At 45.4% G+C, this 26403-nt stretch overlaps 3 protein-coding genes across 5 annotated transcripts; 2 read left to right on the plus strand and 1 right to left on the minus strand.

The window, feature by feature from the left end:
* Window positions 1-1912: 1912 nt before the first annotated feature.
* On the plus strand, window positions 1913-5467 carry LOC146259753 (ankyrin repeat domain-containing protein 1-like). 2 transcript variants are annotated; one of them, XM_084670151.1, is made up of 9 exons: window positions 1918-2183; window positions 2326-2472; window positions 2834-2974; window positions 3144-3251; window positions 3466-3564; window positions 3727-3825; window positions 4001-4099; window positions 4247-4345; window positions 4749-5467. In XM_084670151.1, the coding sequence occupies exons 1-9, from the start codon at window positions 2148-2150 to the stop codon at window positions 4821-4823; spliced, it is 903 nt and encodes a 300-aa protein (XP_084526277.1). In that variant the 5' UTR covers window positions 1918-2147; the 3' UTR covers window positions 4824-5467. The 2 variants fall into 2 exon arrangements, with proteins under 2 accessions (XP_084526276.1, XP_084526277.1); XM_084670150.1 differs by having other exon boundaries at window positions 1913-2183; window positions 4001-4345.
* Window positions 5382-7849, minus strand: rpp30 (ribonuclease P/MRP 30 subunit). The gene is made up of 11 exons (XM_084670152.1): window positions 7691-7849; window positions 7477-7535; window positions 7330-7386; window positions 7116-7181; window positions 6951-7019; window positions 6648-6737; window positions 6396-6512; window positions 6263-6292; window positions 6141-6178; window positions 5935-6014; window positions 5382-5762 (listed from the first exon to the last, which is right to left on the minus strand). Exons 1-11 carry the CDS (start codon window positions 7818-7820, stop codon window positions 5617-5619), a joined length of 882 nt encoding a protein of 293 aa, XP_084526278.1. The 5' UTR covers window positions 7821-7849; the 3' UTR covers window positions 5382-5616.
* A 110-nt stretch (window positions 7850-7959) lies between these two features.
* Window positions 7960-18848, plus strand: kif20bb (kinesin family member 20Bb). 2 transcript variants are annotated; one of them, XM_084670148.1, is made up of 28 exons: window positions 7960-8115; window positions 8378-8492; window positions 8634-8723; window positions 8869-8988; window positions 9170-9308; window positions 9784-9968; window positions 10191-10233; window positions 10370-10576; window positions 10712-10823; window positions 11026-11097; window positions 11178-11324; window positions 11580-11742; window positions 11885-12163; window positions 12243-12376; window positions 12557-12686; window positions 12877-13087; window positions 13237-13298; window positions 13533-13652; window positions 13742-13925; window positions 14060-15175; window positions 15323-15448; window positions 15547-15602; window positions 16017-16235; window positions 16341-16505; window positions 16630-16695; window positions 16838-16973; window positions 17196-17335; window positions 17488-18848. In XM_084670148.1, exons 2-28 carry the CDS (start codon window positions 8379-8381, stop codon window positions 17569-17571), a joined length of 4620 nt encoding a protein of 1539 aa, XP_084526274.1. In that variant the 5' UTR covers window positions 7960-8115; window position 8378; the 3' UTR covers window positions 17572-18848. The 2 variants fall into 2 exon arrangements, with proteins under 2 accessions (XP_084526274.1, XP_084526275.1); XM_084670149.1 differs by having other exon boundaries at window positions 12246-12376.
* Window positions 18849-26403: the final 7555 nt, after the last annotated feature.

Genomic DNA, 26403 nt, shown 5'->3' on the forward strand with positions numbered 1-26403 from the left:
GTCTCCTGTATACTACCTGATCTGTGGGTTGAGAACTGAGCTACTGAAGCAGAGACCAACAAATTAAAGGCTCCATGGATCCTGTGCCCACGGAACAAGTAAATATACTAGTCACCTGTGACTATATAGTACAATAATGCTGGTTATAGTGAGTGTGTGTGTGTGTGCATTTAAAATGATAATAGTTTCATGGCATTATGATTTATAGTTGTGCTGATTCCGAATTTGAAAGAAAGTTACACAGTTTCACCTTTTGCAAAGGTAGTGACTTTACGTGCCTCTCTTGTCAACATATGAAGCATACTTGTACTTACAGTGATAAAAGGTGTGGAGTGTTTTGGGATGAGCTTTTCAAATGGTATTTGTCTGCTGTGTTGCAGATGCAAAATTCCACATCAATAATTTACAAATGAAGTATGAAGTAATATTACTTGCTCTGGTGGTGGTGATGAGTGAACTGTGTATCTCAAATGTATGCTGTATACCAAATGAACCAGAATGCCTACAGTTTATCTGTGATGTCCTTGTACAGTACATTGTAGGCTTTCTGCTGGATTATCTAGCTCTTCTATGAGAGCAAAAGATAGCAAGAGAGAAAGAGATAGATGACAATGTGTGTGTGTGGGTGTAAAAGGTTGGAGAGAACGAGGGAGAAAGATGTGGCTTTCCAGACAGTCTCGGTGCTAGTGAAGTCTCTTATTGAGAGACTTGTTGCTCTTGTTGGTTAGTAGTAACTGATTTAGATTGTACTCGCTGTGAAATATTTTACTGTTGTTTGCTTTTCTACAGGTACACTCTTGCACTTTTTGAGGTTCATGTTGTTTAATTGTAACTTGTTTAACTGCATGCTCTTATGGTTCTTCCCTTTGGAACGTATTTGGTTTTTCACAGTGTATGCTTTATGTTTTGGCTAATCTCATTGTTATGATCAGTGACCTACGCCCTTTTGTAAAGCTCTCTCTTGGAAGTCGCTTTAGATAAAAGCATCTGCTAAATTAATACATGTAAATGTAAGTGTCATGTCAGTTCTAGGAAATCAGATAACCATGTCCAGATAACGGTTATGTCTTAATGTGACTCATCATAAAGACGTTTCCCATGAAACATGGCTCCCTGTGGACACATGTGGCACAGCTAAAGATACATTCTGTAGCCTTTACGAGCTGTCACTTTTCCAGAAGACCATTAGAAAAAGGACAAGGGGAGGATTTCACTGGGATGACTTCTGTACGGACAGGGACAGACTGTGAAGTCTTACCAGATCAAACTCAGTGTGTGTGTGTGTGTGTGTGTGTGTGTACTTGTGAAACCTGGACAGCAGTGAAGTATGCATGTCTCCAGGCCTGTGAGCCATTAGAGAAGATGATTTATTACAGTTCCTTTCTAATATAAGCTCAGGTAGTAATATCTTTATTAGCTCATACAATTCATTGTGACTAGAAACCCTAGAAGAAGAAAACAGGCCAGTAAAGACATCCATGCGGTGAGCTAACAATCTGGCCAACCAGCCAGATAGCTAGACAGCCCATGAACCCCTGCAGTGGTCAAAACCAACCATCTTTTCACCTCAGTGTACCTCATAGTTAATCATCTGAAACTGGCAGGACAGACAGTTAGCTGTTATAAATAAGTGTTATGATGTTGTCAGCCTCTCATGTCTTCCTGTCCACAGGGTGCTGCTACAGGAATGGTTTAGGGTTGGGTTTCTTACCTTGAGCCAACTGCTATTGGGAAGCATGATGATGGTGGTGTGTGTGTGTGTGTGTATATGTGTGTGTGTATGTGAGTGTATGTGTGTGGAGGGACGGGGGGTAGCTGAGTGTGTGTCAGTGACGTTCTCAAGTTTCACCTCCAGTCTGGGCTACTGAAAGGTAATGGCAGCAGCCACAGGCATCTCCCTTCCAGCAAAAAATATTCTTTAGCTGACACACACACACACACACACACATTGCTGTACCCTGTCCCAAACGTGTTCAGGATGAGAGGAAAGCATACTATGTCTCAGCAGGGGGGTCAGAGGACAGCAGTTATCCTGTTGGAACATGAGCTCAGCCTTGTAGAGCTCCACACATATATAAGAGGCAGGACAGGGACATGGCATCATTTCAACTGGAAGCTTCGGTAAGCTGCAACTTCCAGGCCTGACCATGATGAGAATGAGATTCCAGAGTATGGAGGAGCTGGTATGTTTACTACTTCATCACTGGATGACCCTGACTGTGGTTACGATAGAGGGATATGGATGAAGAAGGAAAGACAGATAAGAGTCTATTCCCTCTATCTTCACACTTCCTCACCCTTTCTCTCTCCCCCTCCTCTGTCCAGGTGACAGACAAGAGAGGTGAGGGGAAGAATCCAGGAGAGGCAGGTTTCTCAGAGAGCCAGTATGAGACCTCCATCGACCAGAAGCAGGACAACCGCAGGTCTCACAAAGACCGCCTGACCGACACGGAGGTCCCTGTCACACTGAATGTAAGTCCACTTCAGAGGAATGTGTGTGAGACCTACCCTTCATTTTAGTTTATGGCATTAATAACCTTGTTTAGAATACTACTAATATATGGGGTCCTTGTTCAAACTTGTTATTTGTTATGTGCTCAGTTGCTAGAGAGAGATGCGAATAGCCCTTTCTTGGGCCGCATGTCAGTGTACTATTTAATAAAGTCAAATCAATGAGATGAAGTGCTGTTTCTTGATGATCAGCCCTTTTTACTGGAAAACCAACTATACTCTGGCTGTTCATACCCACATGCTACTGCTCTATGGGTGTGTGTGTGTATGTGTGTCAGCCAGTCAACCTCTACTACCCTTCCTGCCTTACTATGGTACACAGGTGGACAAAGCTGGGCACCTGAAACTGGAGAACCCGGACAATCTCCAGAACTCTCCAGATCTCCAGATTCTCCAACTGAGGAAGAATAAGAAGGCGAGGAAAGCTCCAGTCCGCAAGACTCCTCCCTCTCCAGAGGCTGTGGTGAGATACTCTATGAGAAGATGGTTTAATCTCAATCAGACAAACCTGGTAAAATAACAATAGGTCTGATTGGCTGTATAAGCTCCTCATGGCTGTCATTGTGAAGGTGGCAGCTTAGAGGAGAAAGTGACGTAGCCCAGCTGTTAAGCTGTCTGTCTGTCCTGTTCAGCCTTACTATGTGGACGAGGAAGACTTCATGAAGGCCTGTGAGGAGAACAAAATGCCTCTGATCGAGAGATACCTCACTAGAGGAGGGGACCCCAACGCCTGCGACAATGTGAGCGTGTGTGCTAATAAGAAAGAAAGCACAAGAAAAAAAAAAAAAAAAGTGACATGTGAAAGTGATACAGTGAGTGAGAGGGAACAAAATTAGATGGATAAAGTGATAGATGGATGATGGATGGAGAGAGTAAGTGAAAGAGTCATGAGCAGGAAGATAAAAAAAGATTGACCAATGGATGTGTTGTGTCTTCCCTCCCCTGGTGTCTCAGTTTGGACGCTCTGCACTTCACAAAGCCAGCGCCCACGGTCATGTGGAGGTGGTGAGCAGACTGCTGGAGGCAGGGGTTGACATCGAGAACAAGGACAAGGTAGTCAAGAACCCCATAGTGCACACACATACAATGGGGGGGGGATTAAGAAGCGATTAAAGAGCTACTCTAAGCTGGGATGATTGAACTGTGTGTCGACCTCTGGGAGCAAAATGTGTATTTATTCACTGTCAACCATACCTCCTCCTCGTCCATTTCCAGCTGCAGGCCACAGCAGTCCACTGTGCCTGTCGGGGGGGCAGTCAGCCTGTGTTAGAACTTCTGCTCAACCACGATGCCAGCTTCTCTACCAGAGACAAGGTGAGAAGCTGTAGGACATCGCAATGGATTTTGTTTAGGTAGTGTTGGCTATGCCTAGACTAATTTACCTACAGCTGAATCAGCTCTAATAAGTTACTTTAATACAAAGTTTACTTTAATACAGTATTATGTCGTTGTCATTACTGTTTTTGAGAATGTTGTTTTGTCCTCTCAGCTGCTGAGCACCCCTCTTCACGTTGCCGTGAGAACAGGTCACTACGAGTGTGCAGAGCACCTCATCGACTGTGGAGCTGAGGTCAACGCCAAAGATCGAGTGAGGACTCAAAACACACACACTTTCACAATGACAAACTACAGACTACCAGTAGGACTGACTACACCACAGGACAGTAGTGTTAACCTTCCACAGTATCCTCAGACCCGCGTGTCAGCTTGGTGTTTTGTGTGTGGTCCTGTCCAGGATGGGGACACACCCATGCATGACGCCGTCAGGCTGAACAGGTTCAAGATCCTCCAGCTCCTGCTGCTGCACGGAGCCAACCTCAAACTGAAGAACTCTGTACGTCCCTGCTCTCACACGTGCTACTGCAGCTCCTCGGGATCTGCCACAAACCTACAACTTGTCTTGACTGTTTATTAACATAGATATTATACTACTAAGGGACTGTTGGAAACCTAATTGATCAACTTTTATCATTAGAATTTATAATGTAATTTGGAATTGTTAGCACACGTAAATACTTTTTGTAGTGTAAAGCATTCAAGACAGACAAAATACAAATTTCCTGGGCAGAAGTGCATCATGCACACCCTCTTGTGGTGATCTGATGGCTTAAAAAAACAAAAAAAACAAAAAAAAAATGACAAACATGACATCGGTCCATTTTTCCCAGTTAGGATCTGATGTGTTCGGTAGTGAGGAGATTCATGGAGTGTAACAAGTATTGTTTTCCTTTTGGCAGGTGGGCAAATCCCCAATGGACTGTGTCTTGGAGTGGCAGAATGGTGCCAAGAACATCCTGAGCAAAGTCAAATAGAACCTGCAGGAGCTGAGGAGCAGGAGATACATGAAGATGTAGAGGACTTCAGGGTTTGAGAAATGCCAGGTGCCATGCGACTGATATTGACGCTTCTGAGTTTACCGATATGCTACTCTGATCACCTCAAGAGAACTAAACCAGCTAACTTGAAACTGATGACAGAGAACCTATGACAGCCATCTTAATGGAACTTGCATCTCACAGCAGATATAATGTACTGTGTGCCTATGAACCTGATATTGTCACTCTTAGTATTGAAACCATACTTTACAATCAGAATTTTTGATCACAAAGGGAGGGGGACAGAAAGGGATGATTGGAAGGAACGCTATCTCAGGAATGTGATATGAATCTGATTAGGTACATTACTAAAACTAGCTTTGTTGAAGAACAACTGAATTTTGATTGCTTTCTGTTGTAAAAAGTTACAACATATTCAGTGAATCCCAGCAGGTTGCTTTGATTGACAGTGTACTAAGCAAAAACAAATTATATTTATATATATATATATATATATATATAAATATAAATAAAAGACTTGCATACACTTGTGGATTTAAATTGTAAATATTCTACTATATATTCATCTGTACATTTGCATGGTTTTTACATGATCATAAAATAAACAGCAATGTTATAACTTTCTGCGTTTGTTAAATGATTTAAAAAAAAGAATACTTATTGTCATTTACAACCATAGAGATAACACTAAGTTGAATACCTATTAAAAAAAAGAAAACATAATAGAAGGCTCTGTGAGAAAATCAGGAGAATCTGAGTGTATATCTGACTATACAGTGTCTGTCTTGGCTCTCTTAGAGGGAGGGGCTTCCCCCTCTGCCACCTCCTCCTCCTCTGGTCTCTTTTGGTCTTGTATCTCTGTTTGCTCATCTTTCTTCATAGTGTGGATGATTCCCATAGCAGTTTTCCTGGTCTCTGCAATGAAAATGATACATCGACATGATGACCTTCCTTTATCATGTCCAACCATGTATAACTAGTATACTGTATTCATGTTAAACTCAGGGTAACTCTATGCTGCCTATTTGTTGTTGGTACAGTGAGTTGGCTCCCCATTCTAGAGTGTTTCAGGTGATGCCTTGCCTACCTCCATGCAGATACACGGAGCGGCAGTTGGTGGAGACGGCAGATTTGGCATCTCCCTCGGAAAGCCCAAACAGCAGGCCTCTGGATCACTCTCAGGACAATAGCCTCACCACAGACGTGTGACACACACACACACAAATAGTATAAACAACAAGTTAAGAAGCCCCTGAGGGAATGACATACAGATATTAGAATCCTAAAGGATACAGGTTAGCGATGTCATATGGTCCTCTCAGATCCAGGACCTAAACAAGAAAGGAACATTTTAATTCAAAAACAAAAACCGTGTTTTGGTAGTCTAGTTTAACGTGGTCTACTTTCACACTCACGTTTTCTGCTCCACTAGATACAATGACATTCTGAAGAAAGAAAAAGAGATACACATATATCAATTAATAAACCAAGTAAAAGTGGGTTAGTAATGCATCGTTTTGGTATAGTCAGTCATTGTCATCAGATTACCTTTCCCTTGCAGGTCTCCATGAGGCTGAGGGAGTTAGAGATGGTGTACCTCCTCATGGTGGAGTCTCTGATTGCGGGCGTGTAGCTGATCTCAAAGAACACACCTCTCTCTATGGCCTGACACGTAGAGAAACACGCACAAAGGGTTAGAGAAACACACACGTACCTCATATCTCACAGTTACAACCTCTGCCCATAAACAACCAGTTACAATCAAGAAATCTTGGATGGAAGTCAGACGACCTATCCTACCCCATTAACTGGAGATCTCTTGAAGAAGAAGGGCTGTCTTTCTGTCACCTCCACACAGATTATGTCAACATCGTATGTCATGCAGGCTGCCTGTCAAAACAGACAAGTCAGCATCCTGTATAACTTACACCCGAGGTTGGGGAGTAACTACAGTGAATCGCACTCAGCAAAAGCAATTCTCTCTTATCCACCTCCATCTGTGTTGATGGCAGTTAAACTGATAGAGCCAGTGTGGAACAGAACAGGCCAGGGAGGAAGAGAAGGTTCCTCAGGACATTGAGATGCAGTGAAGGAAGGACTTACATGAAACAGCTTTTCTGATTTGGGGAGGACAGCTATGATGTCGTAGAATTTGTATTCCCCCGTAGGCCTCTGATGTAACATAACAGACAAAGATCAAAAGGTGTGTCTGTTTTACTATCAATACTGTCCCACAAACACTAACAGATCTACTGTGCCAAGACTTACAAAGTGACTAGCCTGCGTTGCCACAATCGTCAATCGGTTCAGCACTTTGATAGGCCTGGATTTACCCTAGAGGAAAAATAATGAGGAGTGGGAGGCAGGTGAGGTGAATATCAGCCCAATATGGAGATCAGGTAACCATTGCTCAAGTAGACATTAGTGGGTATCTCATCACAGCAGTCAACGTTTATCTTGCTTGTTTAAAATGTATGCTTACCTGTATTATGGGCATCTTGTCAAACAGCTCAGAGATACATGTTGGTTTAGCAATTTTCTGAAACCAAACAGAAATCTTTGCTAGACAGGGTGAAGGAACATCCTTGCAACAAATGTAACTTATAGGGACTTCTTTTCAGTAACCTACCTCTTTCTTGTTTTGCTGCTGATCATAAACATAGTTGATGGCAACTGTGGAGTATCCAACTAAAAATATGGAAACGTTTTTATTTGATTGTCGGCTTTCTTGCAACATGTTTCAAAATATGACAGGTTTGTTGATGACATATTTAAATCTAGATACATATCTAGATCCTGTAAATCTGACGTGTGATACTGATAGGAATGAAAATGGGTCTTACGATGAGCTGCTTTTTCAATAACACTCTGTAGTTTCTTTTTGTCTGTAGTCCAGCTAATGTTTAAGTCCATGAACACAGACATGTTTGCAGATGCATGTATTGAGCTAGCTACAAAAGTGCCTCTTCCCATGCGGTTTGAAGATGGCGGATGTAGCCGTTTGCGATGTATTGTGGGACGTGTAGTTATTTTTGACGGAAGGGTGAGACATCCGCTTCTGGTAGTTCTGTGCTATGGGCTACCTGATTGGTCAAATTTGAAAACACAGAAGGGTAATGCGCTAATGAATTGGAATCCAACTTCCGTAAAACAACGAGAAGAACAAACCAACCAGAATCCAAAGAAGAAAAGCCACAGGGCGGTATTTTTAAATGTGTGTTGAAAACGGGATCAATGTTGAACAACGCTCGATATAAACATTTATAAAGTGAGTGTTCGTCCATTAATACTATTTTACTTAAGTGTTTGTATATACTCCTGATTTAATTAACGCTACATTGCGGGCTTCTATTCACGTGTATGGAAAAACAAGAAGAAAACATGCTACAGTATCTAGCGACTAGCGGAGTATATCGATATAGCGAAATACATACTAGTTAGCTAGTTAGTTATATATTATTTAGCCTTGTTAGCTAAATGACATGCATTTCGTCCGTAAATGTAAAAAAAAAGTTGCCTCGTACTTTCAGAATGATGGATTCGTGCTTCAACAACCAAAAACCGGGGAGAGTCGGACCGGTGGTTGTTGATGATTTAAAGAGGGATCTGTTCGCAGATTTCTCTGCCATCCCCTCCCTGCCCAAGGTTGGATTATTATCTCTCTATTTATAAAAGCATAGCTCATCTTATGCCAGGCTTGTGTTCTCCCATCCAGTGTTCAGTCAGACAAAAACAAAGCTCGGTAAAGTATGTTTAGTTATGTGTTGTTGTCTATGCTTCCTCCAGAACTCAGTACTGTTAGAAAAGGAGCATTTACGGGTCTACCTCCGCATACGTCCTTTCACCTCTGCGGAGGATGAGAGCGGAGAAGCTCAGGTGACTAACCAGACTGCAAAATACGTACTGCAAAATACTTAACATTAATTGAGGATCATTTATTTATATTATATTTGCCTTCTTTGGACTGTCAGTCTTAGCCAATATGTCCTGTACACTTTCTCACATTATGGTCTGTCTCCAGGATTGTGTCACCATGGAGCCACCTGACAAGGTGGTTTTGAAGGCTCCCAGCTGCTCTCTGTCATCCAGGCTCAGTGAGAGACCTGTCGCACACACTGCCCAAAAGTTCCAGTTCTCACATGTAAGACACACATGCTAAACAGAGCTACTGCTAGCGCACACAAACGTACCCTGAGTAGAAGGTGAATGGTCCAGTTGTTGTGTTGCCTATCCTGTACAACTGTTGTTAACATTGTTATTGTATTTCCAGGTAAACATCCCTGACTGATCTTGACATGCTGTTATCGTTGTTGTCTCTCCAGGTGTATGGTCCAGAGACCACCCAAAGAGAGATGTTTGACGGGACAGTGAAGAGTCTGGTCAAAGACGTGCTTGAGGGAGGGAACTCTCTGGTATTCACCTACGGAGTCACCAACGCTGGCAAGACCTTCACCTTCCTGGGTAAGGATTCTTCTGTCCTCCTCTCCATCTGTCTCTCTTTGTCTTTCTACTTTTCTGAAACAGCTTCAGCACGTGTCATGTCAGGTGTCATTTAACAGTGTGAAAGCCTTGTAAGGCCGGGCACAATCGGTTTCGCTCATCTCTAATCGGAGGACAGTTTGCTATGAAGGCAAGGAATCAACTCATTACACATGACATTTAAAGCTGTTCAGAACAACAGGAACACAGCTTTTAATGATCATTTCCGAACCTTCCTCATTTCAACCCATGTTATTTGGCAGGTCTTTTTTTTTTTTTTTAAGTATAATTTTTTTGCTTCCACAGGTGAAGAGGGAATTCATTTTTTTTTTTGCATTTTGTCATAAAGGTGTAAATGATCAAATGTCTTGATTGGCCAGTGAGAAAGGGATGTGATTATTCAGATCTCTACCAATACAGCCATACAACCTTCTAATAACGTTGCTGCTCTCTCCAGGCCCAGAGAGTGATGGAGGCCTGTTGCCCAGGTCTCTGAACGTGATCTTTGGCAGCATTGAGGGCCATGTGTTCACCCAGAACCACATCAAGCCTCACCGCTGCCGAGACTTCACCCGCCTCACCAAGGACCAGCAAGAAGAGGAGGTTACCAGCAAGCGGAACTTATTCAGGCTTCTAAAGGAGGTGAGGCTGGGATTGAGCTCTCAAGTGCTTCTTTCCTCGATACTGACCCAAATTACATTTCCCACAATCCCCATAATGCAATGTATTCCCACCATACAACCAGAAAGAAAAGTGAATTGTCATGTAAATGAGTGTATCGATTTATTTATCTTTTTCACTCCCCTGCACACGTCACATGACTTGTTTCTTGTATAAAAAACCTCCTGTTCTCTCTCCCACCAGAGTGACAGCCAGAGGAGCACATCAAGTCTGAGCAGTTCCAACTGTAAGTCAACCATACTCGAAAGTCAGACAGATTCTCCCCAAAATTCTCAGACACGGGTTAACCACATTATGGATGGTTGGTTGATGGTGACCAGCCTGTTCTGAGGCCTCTAACCTGCTTTGGTCTCCATGTCCAGGTTCTTCTCTGAACATGAGTGACAGTCTGGGTGAGGACAGTTTCTGTCTGGACATGGACACGCACACTAAGTTCTCCGTCTGGGTGTCGTTTTGCGAGATCTACAACGAGAACATCCACGACCTGCTGGAGCCCCTCCCCAACGGAGCCCAGCGCAGAACCGTGCTGAGACTCTCTCAGGACATCAAGGGAAACTCCTTCATCAAAGGTGTCCCTTCAATACACACTAGGAAGGAAACGTCTTCATTCAGGGACACTGTCATGACGGAGACTGGGTCATGTCCTTGCTGTCTGTGTGGAATGTTGAACTAGTCGGATGAGAGCTCTTCTGTTTGGGTTGCAGATCTGAAGTGGGTCCAGGTCAACAGCTCAGAGGAGGCCTACAGAATCATGAAGATCGGCAAGAAGAACCAGAGCTTCTCCAGCACCAAGCTCAACCACGTCTCCAGCAGGAGGTCACTAGTAAAGCCACCTTTCACACCACAGTTGTAGAGTTCAAAGACGGGGACGAGCACAGTTTTATTGTGTTGGCATTTTCTAGAACAATCTACAGCTACACCAGCCTTGTAGAGTAGGCCTGTTGAACTTTATCCAGAGCCGTCCATCATCCCTGTACTTGGCGGTTGACAGCTTACTCTAACTGTGTGTTATTTGCAGCCACAGCATTTTTTCCATCCGCATCCTGAGGATAGAAGATGTGGGAGTACCCAGAGTTCACACCATCAGCGAGTGAGTTATGTGTTTGTGTCTGTTCTTGTGTTGTGTTTAAGGTTGATTCGGTGTGACGTAACTGTGTTGTGTTTTTTCAGGTTGTCCTTGTGTGATCTGGCTGGCTCAGAGAGGTGTGCCAAGACTCAGAACAGAGGAGACCGCCTTAAGGAGGCAGGGAACATCAACACCTCTTTGCTGATCCTGGGGAAATGCATCACTGCTTTAAGACTCAACCAGCAGGCCAAGTAAGTGGAGCCTCACCTCTTCTGGATGGACTCACACACACACATATACCCAGACTCACTTGGATGCATGCTGTGCACACACCTGAACACGCACAGAGAACCAGGACGTTAACACAAACGCATATCAAACTTCAAAAAAGTTACGTCTAAACATATAATACTTTTGGTACTAATTTCACATTAAACTGAATATTTAAAACTCCATCTCGTCAACAGCCAATTTTAGAGCGAACTATCCCTTTAACCTCTGTCTAGGTTCCAGCAACATGTGCCCTTCAGGGAGAGCAAGCTCACCCACTACCTGCAGGGCTTCTTCTGTGGCCGGGGCAAGGCCTGCATGATCGTCAACATTAACCAGTGTGCCTCTATGTATGATGAGACACTTGGCGTGCTCAAGTTCTCGGCCGTTGCTCAGAAGGTAAGGAGATGGACTGTGGTATTTTCACTTCTATCTTTTCCCTCTTCCATTCTTCTCCATCTCTCATTCTCTCTCTCTCTCCCCCCCACCACCCTTCTCTCTCTTAACACCTGTCGCGCTATTTACTCTTTCCATCTCTCAGGTGGTGGTTGTCAACCCAAGGCCATTACCCATTGTTGCCCCCAAGAGGTCGGCGAGGGAAGTGTCTCTGATCATAAACAACGCCGACCGTTCCTGGGGTCGTAGGAAGAGCTCGCTGGTTGCCTGGGAAACCACACTGGAGGATGTCCAGGAGGATGATGATGATGACGAAGATGATGATGAAGAGGAGGAGGGGAGCTGTGAAGAGAGCATGGCAGAGGAGACTATTCTAGAGGCTGGAGAGGGGGAACAGACAGCAATGGAGGAGGACTTGAACCGGGTGAGTGTTACTTTAGAAGCAGCTGTCCCTATTGGCTTGTGTGGCGTGTGTGTGACAGATGTGTTTGTTTCTGTGCCAGCAGTGTGAGGTGGCAGAGCTGAGGCAGAGGCTTCAGAGGGAGGAGGAGGACAAGCTGGCTCTGGAGTCTCGTATCAGAGAGGAGGTCACCAACGAGTTCATGGAGCTCTTTTCCAAAATAGAAGAAGATTACAAGTAAGTGCCATGCCTAGACAGTCTGAGTGAGTGTGGGTGTATGTCTGTGTTTCTGGCTCTGTATTTGCGGTGAAGCCATATAACAAGGTCTATTTCCCCTCCCTTTATTTCCCCTCCCTTTATTTCCCCTCCCTTTATTTCCCCTCCCTCTCTTTCCCCTCACTTCCTCCCTGTCACCAGTGAGCGCTTGCTGAAGGAGCGTGAGATCATGGAGGAGCGTTCGGACAAGCGTCTGGAAATCCTGAGGAGCCTGGTCAACAAGAGTGTCAGTGAATGTTCTAGCGTCACCTCCGACCTGGACACCACCAAGGTGACACTCCCCCATCCCAAGTCCCTGTTGTACCATCACTCCCTACAGCCTTACGTGCCATTTGGAGCAGAACTAATACTCTATCCTCCACTACACCACATCGATACATGCTGTATGTTATCATGTAGGCTTCCAGCCATCTGTTCACCAGTGGGCTCATCCATCTCCATGTGTTGACTCTGTGTTCCAGGAGGATAAGGTGTCTCTGTTGGAGGGCATCATGGAGACCATGAGGCTGGACCTGGGCCGGATCAGACGGGAGGCGGAGGCCGCCCACACCTATCTGGCGGAGGCGGAGCCAGCTGCGTCTCCAGGCATCCCGTCCCGCCTCCAGGCCCAGGTGGAGCACCTGTCCGCCCAGCTGCTGCACGCACAGCAGCAGCTGCACCTGCAGACCAACGGTAGCACACACACCCACACACACACACATCTGGAGACACGTTCGCTGGCCTACCTCGTCAGAACAGCTGTTGTATCAGCGTCGGAGACGCACGTCGCTATCCAGAGCCAGCTGGCACTCAGTCCCTCTGTTCCTCCCTGTTCCTTCCAGAGGTGGAGCAGATGGCTGTGGAAAAACAGACGATTCAAGAGCAGTTCCAGGAGACCAAGCAGGTACTGTAACTGAGCCTCCCGTTGAAAGTTGTAATTTCTGTATGGATGAGCTGCTGTGTGGCTCAGTAAAAAAATGCTGTTGGTGTGCTTATTATCGACAAGCGACATCTAATAGCAACGGGATTAGTGAAAACAAAGTCCAATATCAATGGAGTATTGCTACAAACCATGGTGTCCACATGCAGTGGATATCGGGTAGACACAGTAATAGAATAATTTTGCCTGATGTTGCAGAGTGTGGAGCGACAGATGGGGAAGGTGCAGGAGCTGATGGAGATCTGTCTGCAGAAGGATGAGATGATCTCAAAGTTGCAGACAGCCATGGGCCTCACTGTGGAAGAGGCTACCCGAGACGTAAGGACTGGACTTGCATGCATGACTCTCCTTGTGGATCCTGTGCCTGGCGTTCCATTCATTAACTGTCTGTGTGTGTGTGTTCTCAGAAGGAACTGGTGGAATCCATCAGACTGGAGATCCTGGAGCTCAGAAAGACCTGCAATTGTGTCAGAAACCACGATGGAGTGATGCAGAGGAGGATTGAAGATAGAGAGATGAGGAAGAGTGAGAGCAGGAAACGCAGTGCGGACACTCTGGAAGAGCCCTTCCACCTGCCGGCCTTGAAGAGAGGTAGGATGCTTAGATGATTTATTCAATGGTTGGCGTGAGTGATGTGTTTTTAGTCTCGGGACACCAGATGTTGACCTTCCTGTACATGTTCTTTCTCTCCCTATCCTTATTTTCGCCCCTCTTCCATCTTCCAGGTGTAGCGATGGAAGAGTGTGTGTCTTTAGGCCCGGAGGAGCTGAGGAGTCTGCAGGAGGAGTGTGGTCGTAAGGACCAGGTCATCTCCCAGCTCCAAGCTCAGCAGCAGGCCCTACAGGAGAGGCTGGAGAGGATGGAGGCAGAGGCTGGGAGGACCAGTGAGGATCAGAAGGAGAAGGGGGAATTGAACATGAGGATGAGCGCAGAGGCCAAGCAAGCGCGTGTGGCACTACAGCAGACCGTGGACAAGTTGACCTCTGACCTGGAAGCTCAAACGGAGGAATGGGAGGTGCTGGCGACCTCTCTGGAGAAGGAGAGGAGGGACACAGCCCGTCTGACTAAGGAGAACAAGGCACTGGTCAACGGAATCTTCCAGCTGCAGGTTACCTCTGAGAAGGCGGGGTCGGAGGTCACTGAACTGCAGGCTAAACTCCGCCTCCAGTCCCAGACAACCAATCAGCTCTCAGAAGAGCTGGCCAACGCCAAAATACTCCAGAAGGAGCTGGAGGACCAAGTAGAGGATAAGACCAAGACTGTGGAGGCCCTGACACAGGAAGTGGACCGGCTGAAACAGGAAGGAGAGAAGCTGAGCAAGGAAGTAGTCCGAGTTGGACAGGAAGCCGAAAACAAAGTCGAAAAGGTGTCATCAGAGCAGAAGAGCGCCACCTCTGGTTTCCACGCCACCATGGATGCTCTGAGAAAGGAGTGCGAGTTCGCTGTTGAAAGGTCGGCCCAGAGGGGTCGGCAGGTGGCTGACCTGCAGCTGGAGGTCACGGAGATTAAAGGTCGTCTGTGTGAGAGGGAGGAGGAGTGCAGTCAGCTGAGACTGGAGCTGGAGACCCAGCGGGCCCTGACCCAGACCCAGACCCAACTCAACCAGGCTGAGACACAGACCACAGCCAGGGCTCTGCAGAACTCCACCGCACTGCAGGCAGAGGTGGGTCTCCTGACGGAGCAGCTGAGGGCCTCTGAAGCGAGCTGCACCAGAGGGACTGAGCTGCAGAGGCAGCTGGCTGAGAGAGAGGCTGAATGCACAGCTCTGCAGGAGAGACTAGATGAGGCCAAGAGAGAGATGGACAGACGAGCAGAGGAGGAGAAAAACCAACAGAATCACCGTAAGTGAGAAGAAAAAAAAAATCCCAAATGTATTCATTTTCATTTATTCAAATGTGTGCTCAACATACAATTTGAGTTTGGTTCATTTTTACATGTTGGTGTTCCATGTTGTGGTTTTAAGTGCTCGCATGGGTTCCGTCCAGCAGGCACCCAGGCTAACGGGCGTCTGATAGCAGGCATGCGAGAGGCTCTCTCGGAGCAGGAGAGGACCCAGAAGGAGCAGGAGGACGCTCTGGAGGACCGGGTCAGGGAGATTGAGACGCTGACCCAAGGTGACAGTCTTCCAGTGTCCCTTCTGTAACCAACCCACTAGTTCACTGTATGGGAGGGATCCAGTATGTGTGTGTGCTGATGTTGTTTTGGGTTCCAGAGCTGACCAGCCTGAAGGATGGCTGCCTCCAGAAGACCTCTGCCACAGCTAATGAGGTGAGATTCTGGGGGATAGAGAAGAGGTTGGAGGGAAAAGTGGAAAGAGGGAAGGGGAGGATAGGACGGCTGGCAAGAAGAGATGGAGGGATGGAGAGGAGAGAAAGAGGGAGTTTTAGAGCAAGGTCGTTAGTGATCTGCTCTGATCAGCCAGCACTCTGATCCTCACCTCCGAGCATCTCTCTGTAGCCCAGTCCTGTCGCTAGGGCCCCCTTAGTAACTAGGAAACACGCGTGTGTGGACGTGTGTGTTCCCAGGTTGTGCATGTACAGTGCACAGTGGCACGCTCGTGAATGTGGTGTGTGTGTGCGTGCCTATCGGGTGTACTTTGGCAGCAGCCAAGGACAGTTGGCAGGCAGCAGAGACTCTCCTTCAGTGCAGTTATCTCCAGTAACAAGGTGTTTCTCCCCACAGCTCCCTGGAGGAGAGGAGCCTCTGAAGAGAAGAGAGGAGGAGGAGAGGGCTCGTAGGGCGGAGGCCCTGAGAGAAGAGGACAGGGCGAGGGCGGAGGAGCGGTGGAGAGGAGAGGTGGAGGCCCTCGGCGAGGAGGTGAGGAGGCTCCAGCAGAGCGGTGCTGAGAAGGAGCGCAGGCTGCTGGAGCTGCAGGAGCAACTCCGCCTCCAGACACCAGAGGTCAGCGGAGAGCACACTACATGCTTGATTGTGTGTGTTTTATGTTTTTGTACTTGTGTGATATTTATGGTCTTCCCCTATTTCTCTCTGTCTGTGATTGTCTAGGTGTTGGAGATGAGTACAGAGGGGGGCCGAGAGTCTCGGTTCCCCAGACCGGAGGTAGAGATCCAGTTCTCTACCCTGCAGCCCAACACATTTAACCTGCGTCGTCAGGGAGACGCACACTCCACCACTGTCAAGGTCACACACAAGAGAAAGAGTGTTGAGATGGTAAGTGTACTGTGTTTGTGTGTGGGACTTCAAATATACCACAGCCAACGTCACACACTCATACTGAAGCACTGTGCGTGCTTGTGCCTGTCAACCCCTAACCTGATTGGTCTCTGTGTTTCAGGTCTCTGTAGGGAGTGAGAACAGGAAGAACAAGCGCCTGAGAGGAACCCCCAAGGTCAACCTGCAGGTCAGGAGAGCGAGCTAGCACAGAGTGCTACTCTTGGACCCTACCATCTCCGCCCCTAGCTAGACCCTGGTCCCTCACTGGTCTATTAGAGAGTTGAGAAGAAACAACTGACCTGGAGTGTGTTTGTGGTTCCTGTTCCCAGTCTCCTACTGTGCTGCGAGTGAAGTCGGAGCAGAGGAACCAGCAGTCTCCTGCCAGCCTAAAGGCCAAAAAGGACAAGACTCTCCAGAAGATCGGAGACTTCCTACAGAGTTCACCCACTCTGCTGGGGAGCAAAGGTCAGCCAATCCTCTGTCCCCCTCAACACACCTCCCACTCAACCTACACTGTATATCATTCATCTGTAGCACAGAAACACACTTCGATTCTGCATGTGGATGAATTCCAACTTTCCGTTACATTTATATATTTCCACATACATCTTGACTGTCGACTTCTTTCTCACTGCGTGTCTACCTTTTCTCTCGTCCCGTCTGTCTGCCTCTACCTTTGTCCCTCAGCCAAGACCATCATGGGCATAGTGAATGGCAGGTCTGCAGATCAGGAGAAGCCCTCAGGCCCTCACACCAAACCCAAGAGGACCAGGAGGAAGCTGTACAAGACTGACATCTCATCTCCTGTGGACATCCTCTCCCACCCGGTCAGTACACTATCTCTTTCATGTCATCAACCTTAAGGGTCAGCTGTTAAATGGATTAATCAGGCCCATACACCAGGATTATTCCAATGGTTCAATATTCCATGGTTCTGATCCAGCTTATCTGATTTTTTTTAATTATTGTCTGATTCCAGATCATCGGACTAGATCAGGAAGAGAAGGAGAGCGAGCACCTGATTATCAAGAGACAGCTAAGGTCCAGGACGATCAAGAAATGAACGAAACAGCAAGTGATGACACATCACAAGCAAGAAATTGTCTTTAACATACTCAAGTGGGGTTCTTGCTCCACTTTGGCTCAAAGTGCAGCTGTATTGTCTCGCCGCCTTCATACACTTGACCACAACCAAGATATAACCAAGCAATCACCAGGACATGGCAAGACTGAAATTTGGAGTTTTGAAACTGAGAGGTCTGTGATATAAAGACTGACTCCTCATTAATACTGGCAGGGAATTGATATGTATACTTGCAGTTTGAACATTAGAATAATTTTTCGTGTGTGTACTATTTTTATAAATCGCATTTTTTTAACATCACAAGTTTGCTTCATCGGACTCAAATGGGGAATCAAAATGAGTGTCAGCTGCATGCATTTATATTTTAGGGGAAATCTGTCTTTGTAAAACAAGACAGGCTGGGTTTGTCAGACCATGGGACAGTCGGAGAGAACTGGTGTTTGTAGTTTTATACAGTTTTTTTTCTTGTGCTGTATATAGTTTTTGTGTATGTCAAAGGCCAAGTGTAGAATGTCACTGTCATCTATCTTTTGTTGTCAGTAGTCAGACGGGGGGGAGGAGATGCACTCATTTGTCAAACACAAGTTCGTTCTGTCTACACTCTCCCCATCTCTCTTTCTCCCTCAGAAACGCTTGTGTCCTGGACAGGTCACTGGTCTAGCCAATCAGAGCTAGTCTCAGGTGGCCTATTAGCGTGCCATTGGCCAGTGTTTGTCTTTGTCATTGCAACTGTCTTTGTCTTTGAATGTGTCAGTGATGATTAAATACTTTGATCTCCTGCAGAGATTGGCTTGCTGTCTGAATGCCTATCTTTAAATAGATTTTATATATATATATATATATATATATATATTTTTTTTTTTGTCTGAGGTTTGCTCTGAACAGCTAATTTGCTGATTAAGCACGAATGGGTTTAAGGTAAGAGAGCTAATGTTCTCTGTTGCCTCCTTGGTGCCATTAGCTGCAGTGGGCCCTGTTATGTCCTAATTTAACAAGGACCAAGAGTTCTCAAGAGAAGATGACCATCTGTTCAATAAACGTGGGATAGAAAAGATCAAGAAAGTCAGAACTCTGAAGAGACATTATTTTGGGTCGCACAAGAAGCTTGTTAAGACAACATTGGTGGACAACATCCAGTTGAACCAATATTAGGCCTCTTGTATTTGGACACAAGCAAGAAACAGGACATGTATGTGTGGGGTGAGATTTGTTTACTTCTGAAAGATGAAACAAGTGACTTTCTTTCCCAGAGGAGCATCTATCAGCATGCATTATGGGCTATAGCCTGAGGCCCCAACGGTTCCCATGGCAATGGGGATCTAAAATAAATACATGGATGTATAGCTACCTGGTGTTTGTGTATATGTGTGCAGGTGTACACGACAACATACTCAGTCTTACCACTGAAAACATTCCAAGGAAATAGTTTGGTCAGCGTTGGTGTGTATAGCCACGTGGGTGGGTGTCATCTCGTAATTAATCAAGGTCAGATACTGCAAAACAAGAAGACAAACCGGCTTATATTTACTACCTCACCCTTTCCTTCCAATTACCTGGAGAAAGTAATGGATTCATAGGAACTTTAGTTGGGCTCAGAGAGTGTGAAATACCTGAGGCAAAGATAGATGAATGTTTCATGCTGCCTCAGCAGAGGGGAGAGGAATGGAATATAGGCCATGATTTGTGTGTCCCTGAGTCCCCTGGTGCATCCCTAGTGTGTATGAACAGGGAGATGCAAACCAGTAGCTCTAACATGCTGGTTCTCTCTGATGTACTCTAAATATTCTTAATTTAAAACATATGCAGTTCAGTTTGAGTAAATAACATTATACCAGGTGAACAAACTTAGCGTCCATCTACAATCTAGCTGCATATTGATGCAGTAAAGCATGTGTGGTCGGTGATTGATACCCCCCACCTCACTTGACCGATCCAACGCCACTGTGTCAACCAGCCAATCAGAAAGAAACATTGCTCATGCTGCGGTGGTTATTGATTTGGTCGGTAAGGGCTTTCAGTGCAAGGTATCGACGTGGTTGTCTATGCTGATCTAGCTTTGATTTAAACTATACACAATCACAGTCATTAACAGACCAAAAGCATTCATCAATATGTGTGTGATGCTAAGGTGTTTCACCAGCCGTGAACCAGATTTTGGATACAAGCTGGACACATTGTTTGGATACGTGACGTAGTGGTTATCGATGCGGTCATTAAGGGCGCTCAACAGCAAGTCAGCATGTGGTCAGATTTGCTTAGTTAATTGAAATTAACCTTATTTGCTCAAATGAAAATACATTCGTTAGTAGGCGCAGAGCTGTCGACTTAATCGTGACTGATAGCCGTGTGTTTCATTAGCCATGAACAAGTGTTTTCCATGTATTAGAGGTTCCCATAGCGGTGCTTAAACTTGAAAGGAGTTTATTTGCCTATACTCTGGTTCGTGTAGGTATTCGACAAGAAAGGAATTTCAGTTTAACTCAGGAGTGCATTCAAGTTCCTTTTTATTTATCTTTCTGACTTTGGACTTCAATCCAATGTGTAGGCTATATTGGATTGATAAACAGTATGTTAAAATCGTTTTGCCCCAGTCTGTAATTCCTGAAATTGATTTGGGTGCGTTTTTAAAATTGGCCTTCCAGGTTAATTCCAGCCTTGGTGAGCAGACAGATCCGTTAGAGAGTCACGTCCTCTCACGGAGCTCCGTGTACCCTAGTCTGATTGTCGACATAAAATAGCTGCTCGTCTAATTCACCGAGTCATTCAGTTTTATAATTGAAAATCTGTCAACGGCGAGGAGCGTCAGGCATTTAACATCTTAGCTCATCTAAAAAAACTCAGGGATAAACTCAATGTAACTGGGGGAGGCATATTCGACATATATCCTTCACACGTCTGAGGACAAGACTTGTGAAGTGTTTCTAAACAGGTACGCAGAAACATTGAGGTATTTGATGACTCTCATCCGATAGGCTAAAATGGAATGTTGCTTGATCAGAAGGTTATTGCCATATCTCCCCAAGGAAACAGAATGACCTATCCGAGAAGCTGTTTTTATCATTAGCGCATCGCTCGCCTCTCAAGCATACAACATGTAATTTCTGTCAGCTTTCTTTCCTATTCCAAATCAACTGCACGTGGAAGAAATGCTAGTGAGAGATATGAGATACAGTCTTAAGACAGTAATTACTGTGTAGATGTTTACCCCAAGATCACACTCTTTGAGTCAGACAAACTCAGAATGCACCCCTGAGGGATTTTCTCATGGCTTGCTGTATTCCCCTGGCAGCGAGAGTCAGGTTCATGTTTTGGATCTGAACAGTGTTTGTTGATCTTGATTTGACTGCACTTATCATCCTTTGCTGCCCTACCCTGACTTCCGTGTCACATTGTTGGGGCCTGTCCACATGTTTGGCAGAAGGGCTTGGTCATTTAGACAGACCACCAGCATGGATGGGTCACTGCTGGAACCTCCATCTCTCCCAGCTTTTTGAAACCAGTCTATGCCAGAGGACAAGTCACGACAGTGAACGACACAGCTGTACTTTAGATGGTATACCATAGCTTCTCCTTTACAACTAGCACCAGCACACCAAAAGGACGTCCATCTGGTCTGAGAATAACACACACTGACCTTGTTACAAGACCTCACCACAAATGCAGAGCCTAACAGCTGCAACGTGTTTGTCCTGCTGAAGAAAAGCTTTGGGTCTGTAGAATGGATGTGAGTAGAATAATATGACCCCCTGCTTCGCACCGCTGCATGAAAAAGAAAGAAAGAAAGAGGAGGACTGTTTTAAATGAGGTCCTTGTGCTATAAACCTGGTAATAGTAATCCAGGGTATAAACCCTTCCACCCTCCTTTAGGAGTCCTTGAGGAGCCCAAGGTGGGTAACGAGTGCACCTCACCTCTAACAGCCACGGTTTCTGCAAATCCACTAATGTTCCTAGTCACAGATGGGGCCTAACCAACCTTGGATTGATCGTGGTATCCAGAAGGGACTATAATGATCTGTAGCAAGTGATTTTGTTAATTACTCATCTGTTGTTAGCGACTGTAGACATGTCTCTGAGGAGGCGTTACAACCATAATGAGGTCAATGGATATTCAGACAACATTCCTACTAAGTCACACGGACCCAGGGACACAGAGACAGATGTAAGTTGCATTAGAAAGGGCCAGTCTTAGTACACCAGTCACTGATGTTGGGTTGGGGCTTGATTTAACCTGAGTGATGGTGGAATTAGACCCAATGGGGTCGTTATGATATCAGGTCAAAAGCTTTTCCTGGTCTGTGTAAGAAGGATTTCAGAGCTTTCTTTTCCTCGCTTCTCCTCTCCTGCCCTGTCCTCTCCTGTCCCTGCAATATTCTTTCCTTACAACCTCATTTGAACCACAGGCTGATGGGAGAAAACATGTCATCCTACTTTACAGTCTACACACATTCATTGTTCGGGATATATCTGCATGTCCTGCAGAGCCAACTTGTAAAATCTCACAAATTAATTACATTTTTAATTGGGAGGTCAATTTTATTACTGAGATTGTGTGAAATGTGTCTGTTCTACCTAGCCCCTGGACAGACTGTGATTGGGTAGGATTAGATGAGTACTTTCTCCTGATACAGTGCAGATTCACAAGGGCTTGTTTGAGTACTCAGGATGTCTCCTTCCTTCCTGCTGCTTCTCATCCCTGCTGGTCATTGTACATGTTGGATCAGTTGGATCAGGAAACAGCATAATGATGAGATTATTACAACTGAACATCTCTAGAGCCTTTCTAAAGCTACAGTAAATGGCGTTGAAAAGCTGTTTTACAGATTGATCAGTTGTGTTTGGCAGCTAATCTCATGTTCTCTCAGGATCTGATATCCTGCTTTCCCGAAGGTGGGGATCCTCTCTGTGAAACATTAGAAGAGAGAATGTGTGTGTGTGTGTGTGTGTGTGTGTGTGTAATAACACTGTCTCTGACAGTGGCGTTCATTACATGTCATTGTCTTTCAGCTCAAAGGCTGTCTGTGTGTCAGACCAGTCCAACACTTGGTCACCAGTACCCTGTGCATTAGAGGGGAGAAAGGAGGGGGGCAGACTGCTGTATTTGTCTTTTGACTTGAAGTTATGCAAATCCAGCAGTTTAAATTCAATGTCATCTCAAACTGAGCATGATAAATCCCAGCCTATTGACTGTGTTATTATCTTCAGCAGGTGCAGTGTGAGCGAGAGAATAAGAGTTAATCACAGAGGACACCGATCCTTTTTCTTTCTAAATTGCTGTCATCTCTTTATCCCTGACTTATGTCCAGAGGCATTAATTACAAACTTCCTTTTCTTTCCTCCCCAGTCTCCCAGGTGCCCTCCCAGGTGCCCCTGCTCCAGACAGAGAGTGCAGGGCAGGGACATGCCATGGGTCCTCACAGCAAGTCTGGGGCCCAGGATCAGCCGACCAGTGTCCGCCCCGCTCTGTCACCCGGTGGGGACCCAGTGAGGTCAGACCAGGTGCATGTCTCTGTGGAAGCGTCGGAGGATTGTACTGCTCTCACAATAGCTGTGCTGTGTTTTCCTGTACAATACTGTGCTCCATGCATCATACTGTATTGTGTTTTTGCTGTACACTAGTGACTAGTATAGCATGTCTACACTGTGGCACCAGACAGAGCACTTTGCACAATAGCAAGGAAACAATATAGAAGGATGAGTAGCAGCTGAATAAAGAAACATTGACATTCCCACACAGCATGTACATAAAGCCGCTTACAGTAGGCCAATTTGATGTGGGCTATTAGGTCACTCCCCCCCCTACAGTGATTGTATGCGCAGAGGAAGTTGCATGGCAGAAACCCTCCCACTCCTCTGTAATGATGACCATGATGGATTCATTTTTACTCTCCTCCTGACGCTCACAATGCCCAGTGTCACCTTTTTCGTTTCTACGAGAATTGTCCGGCGGGCTTGCGTGCCCAATTTGTGTCAAAACTCCTCCAGTGGCGGTGGGTCTATTAATATGGAGGCTTCTTACTCTGGTAGCACCAGGGAATATTCTGCTGGACGGAGTGATTTATGCGTGCAGAGACTTTCGTGTCTCCGAGCTGAGCTGGTTTGCCCAGGTTTAGATCACTCAAGATGAGGCCAAGCTAAGACCTGTGGTCCTTGCCACCAGGCAGGCCACTCCTGCTTATCCCAACATTCTAAAAATGACTCTGTGCCATATAATCAAAGTCTGACTCTTCTTACTAACTCTAAGTCTGGTTGTATTGCAGATTGCTTTGGAATGATAATCAGAGCAGAAAGAGATCCAATCTTCCACATTCAAGGGACAATTTCTACCCAATCAAGGTTTCTAGTTTTCACCTCAACTAACAATATTCTTAATTCCACAGAATAATGCACAATAGGCTAATACAGAAGGTGCAAGGGAAGGCTTTCCAGTGATGAATAAGCAATGAACCAATTGTCTCATTATTTTTCCATGCAAAGGCAGAGACTAATAACACGCCATTCCAAGCTATACCATCCACCTGTTCCTAGTTATACCTGACACACATACACACACACACACCATGTGTAAATGCCATATGTGAATGCTCTTTAGGGTATGTTTAGCTCTTTAATATTCGACTCAGCTTTTTTTTACTTTATTAAAAACTGAGATCTGCATATATTTATTGTATGCACCTCTCTGCCACAGTACATTCTGTGTTTGTGTTAACCTACATGGCAATAAAACAAATTCTGATCAATTAGACTGGATAAGAAAAGTGGCACCTGAACGGTCCACATTGATCTTTGAACAACTTACTACTGAATACATAGATGTCATTTGTCACTTGTGTGACACAATTATTACACTTATGTGAGACAAAGAGCCTGTGTATGTGCATGCATATATTTGCACTTGAGTGTGTATTGCAATGTCTGTGTATACCAGACATCCCCCTGTCCTTTAACATCTCTGGGGAACCCTTTGGTCTAGTGGTTAGATGTCTGGGTTCCCAAGCGAGATGTTGAGCAGGTGTGTGTGTGTGTGTGTGAGGGGGGGGGGGGGGGTGCTCTACTCCATGGTAGAAGAGTTATAAGACGACCAATTGAGAGGAAAAGCTGTGTGTTTGATCCTAGGCTATGCACTTAAATGTTATGATTCCAGATAGATCTGTTGGAATGTAGAATACACCATTGTATCTATTGGATGTCTCAAAGTTAAAATTAAGTTGAGTATCTTTTATGAAAAGAGTATTATGATAGCTATGTCCCTTTTTGTGAGATAACCTTGCTTTGTTAATGTGTGTGTGCGTGCTCACGGGCTGCCTTGCGATGGTTGAAAGGAATTTTGCTGTATTATTATTATACGTCAGCAAAACACCTGGACCCTTACCTAAAGGACGCTCAAGGTGAAAGTAAGCCCAGGAGAATAGGAACATGCTAACACTTCCTAACGTTGTTGCAAATTTGAAAACAAAGCACACACCAGCTCACACCCACAATGTATCTCTGTCTATCTTTCTCTCTTGTTCAAAACACACACACACACACACACAACCAAGTGCACTCTGACAGATGTGGACCACCCAGACTGAAAAGTGTCCATGGTGATTGGGATAATTATTTGCAGGAGTTGAGGAAAACTTTCAGACCCACCAGGTAGAACAATTACCCTGCAGGAACACCACTTTACCCTAGCTTCCTGAAACCTTCCTCTGAGCAGCTGAGGAATGGTGAGAAGAGGAGAGCCGAGGAGAGGAGAGGGGGAATAAAAGAGTTAAATAGAAGAATGGAAGGGAGGTGGGAACATCTCTTCCCCTTCCTCCCTCAAACCTACACCCTTACTCCCTCTCATATTATCAATCTGGATGGAGTTGAGCTGTTTTGTAGGACCTTCCCAAACTGTATCTGTTTGGGAAGGTCCCCCGCATGTCTGATTTATGTGTTTTACATGGACTAATGTGAAGGTTGTAGTTCATACTTACTGCTTCTATGACACAGTCTGCCCCTGCTCCAGTGATGCCACAGTGTGTCTGGATGCCTTCCTATCCTCTCATCTGCTTGCCTGTCCATCCCTTTGTCTGCTTGTACCCCTGCCTGCCTGTCTGTCTATGTGTCTGTCCTCCAACCCACCAGTCCACTTGTCTGTTTTGTGTAAGATCTCCCTCATAGATGAGCACATTCTACACCAGCCTGGCACCCAGTAGACAGGACATCCATTTCCTGTCTGTCATTTCCTTCTCTAAATCCCAAATCACTGGGAATTATATCTGTTCAATAGGCGTAGTCTCGACACTTCAGGGGTGAACTACAGGATTAGAAAAAACACTGTGGATCTGCGGAGCGTCAATCCTGTCATCACCTACTGGTTGTAGACCAGTTCTCAGTCTCTGAAATGTGCCCTTCCTTCCTGCCCTGATTGGATACATCACTGATCTGACATAAGTGGATTGGTAACAGCTGTGTAGAGAAGAAATTCATTTTCAGCCATTCAGAGTAGTTAGATCAGTGATTACCTTCAGTAGGGAAAGAAAGTTGCCTTTTCAGAGAACTCAAGGGCCTAGTTCAGACTGGTATCCTTCATAATACATTGACACTAAAGCACAACTTGTACTCTCCTCCTTATAGAGGAATGACTGCCAATACCCTATCATGACATATGGGCAGAGAGAGCTAAACAGAAGAGATGCATCCAAGACTATTTAATGTATTTATTCAGAGTCAGTGCCCACGCTGTTTCAGTCACACTGCGTTAACCCATATGTTGCACCATGAAGGTGGTCGTTTTTCTTGTGGGGTGTCCGTTATGTGTTGTGTCTGAACAGGTCAAAGATA

Source organism: Hypomesus nipponensis, chromosome 13, assembly GCF_054491055.1.
Source record: "Hypomesus nipponensis isolate SF chromosome 13, ASM5449105v1, whole genome shotgun sequence".
In the NCBI taxonomy this organism is placed as follows: domain Eukaryota; kingdom Metazoa; phylum Chordata; class Actinopteri; order Osmeriformes; family Osmeridae; genus Hypomesus; species Hypomesus nipponensis.

Coding starts and splice junctions, on each gene's coding strand:
- LOC146259753 (XM_084670150.1), top strand. CDS start 2,148: ATGATGAGAATGAGATTCCAGAGTATGGAGGAGCTG. Junction 3,252..3,465: donor ACCCCAACGCCTGCGACAAT/GTGAGCGTGTGT, acceptor CTGGTGTCTCAG/TTTGGACGCTCTGCACTTCA. Junction 3,826..4,000: donor GCTTCTCTACCAGAGACAAG/GTGAGAAGCTGT, acceptor TTGTCCTCTCAG/CTGCTGAGCACCCCTCTTCA.
- rpp30 (XM_084670152.1), bottom strand. CDS start 7,820: ATGGGAAGAGGCACTTTTGTAGCTAGCTCAATACATGCATCTGCAAAC. Junction 7,536..7,690: donor TATTGAAAAAGCAGCTCATC/GTAAGACCCATT, acceptor CCATATTTTTAG/TTGGATACTCCACAGTTGCC. Junction 7,020..7,115: donor CAACGCAGGCTAGTCACTTT/GTAAGTCTTGGC, acceptor ATGTTACATCAG/AGGCCTACGGGGGAATACAA.
- kif20bb (XM_084670148.1), top strand. CDS start 8,379: ATGATGGATTCGTGCTTCAACAACCAAAAACCGGGGAGAGTCGGACCG. Junction 9,309..9,783: donor CAAGACCTTCACCTTCCTGG/GTAAGGATTCTT, acceptor TGCTCTCTCCAG/GCCCAGAGAGTGATGGAGGC. Junction 13,926..14,059: donor CCTGCCGGCCTTGAAGAGAG/GTAGGATGCTTA, acceptor TCCATCTTCCAG/GTGTAGCGATGGAAGAGTGT.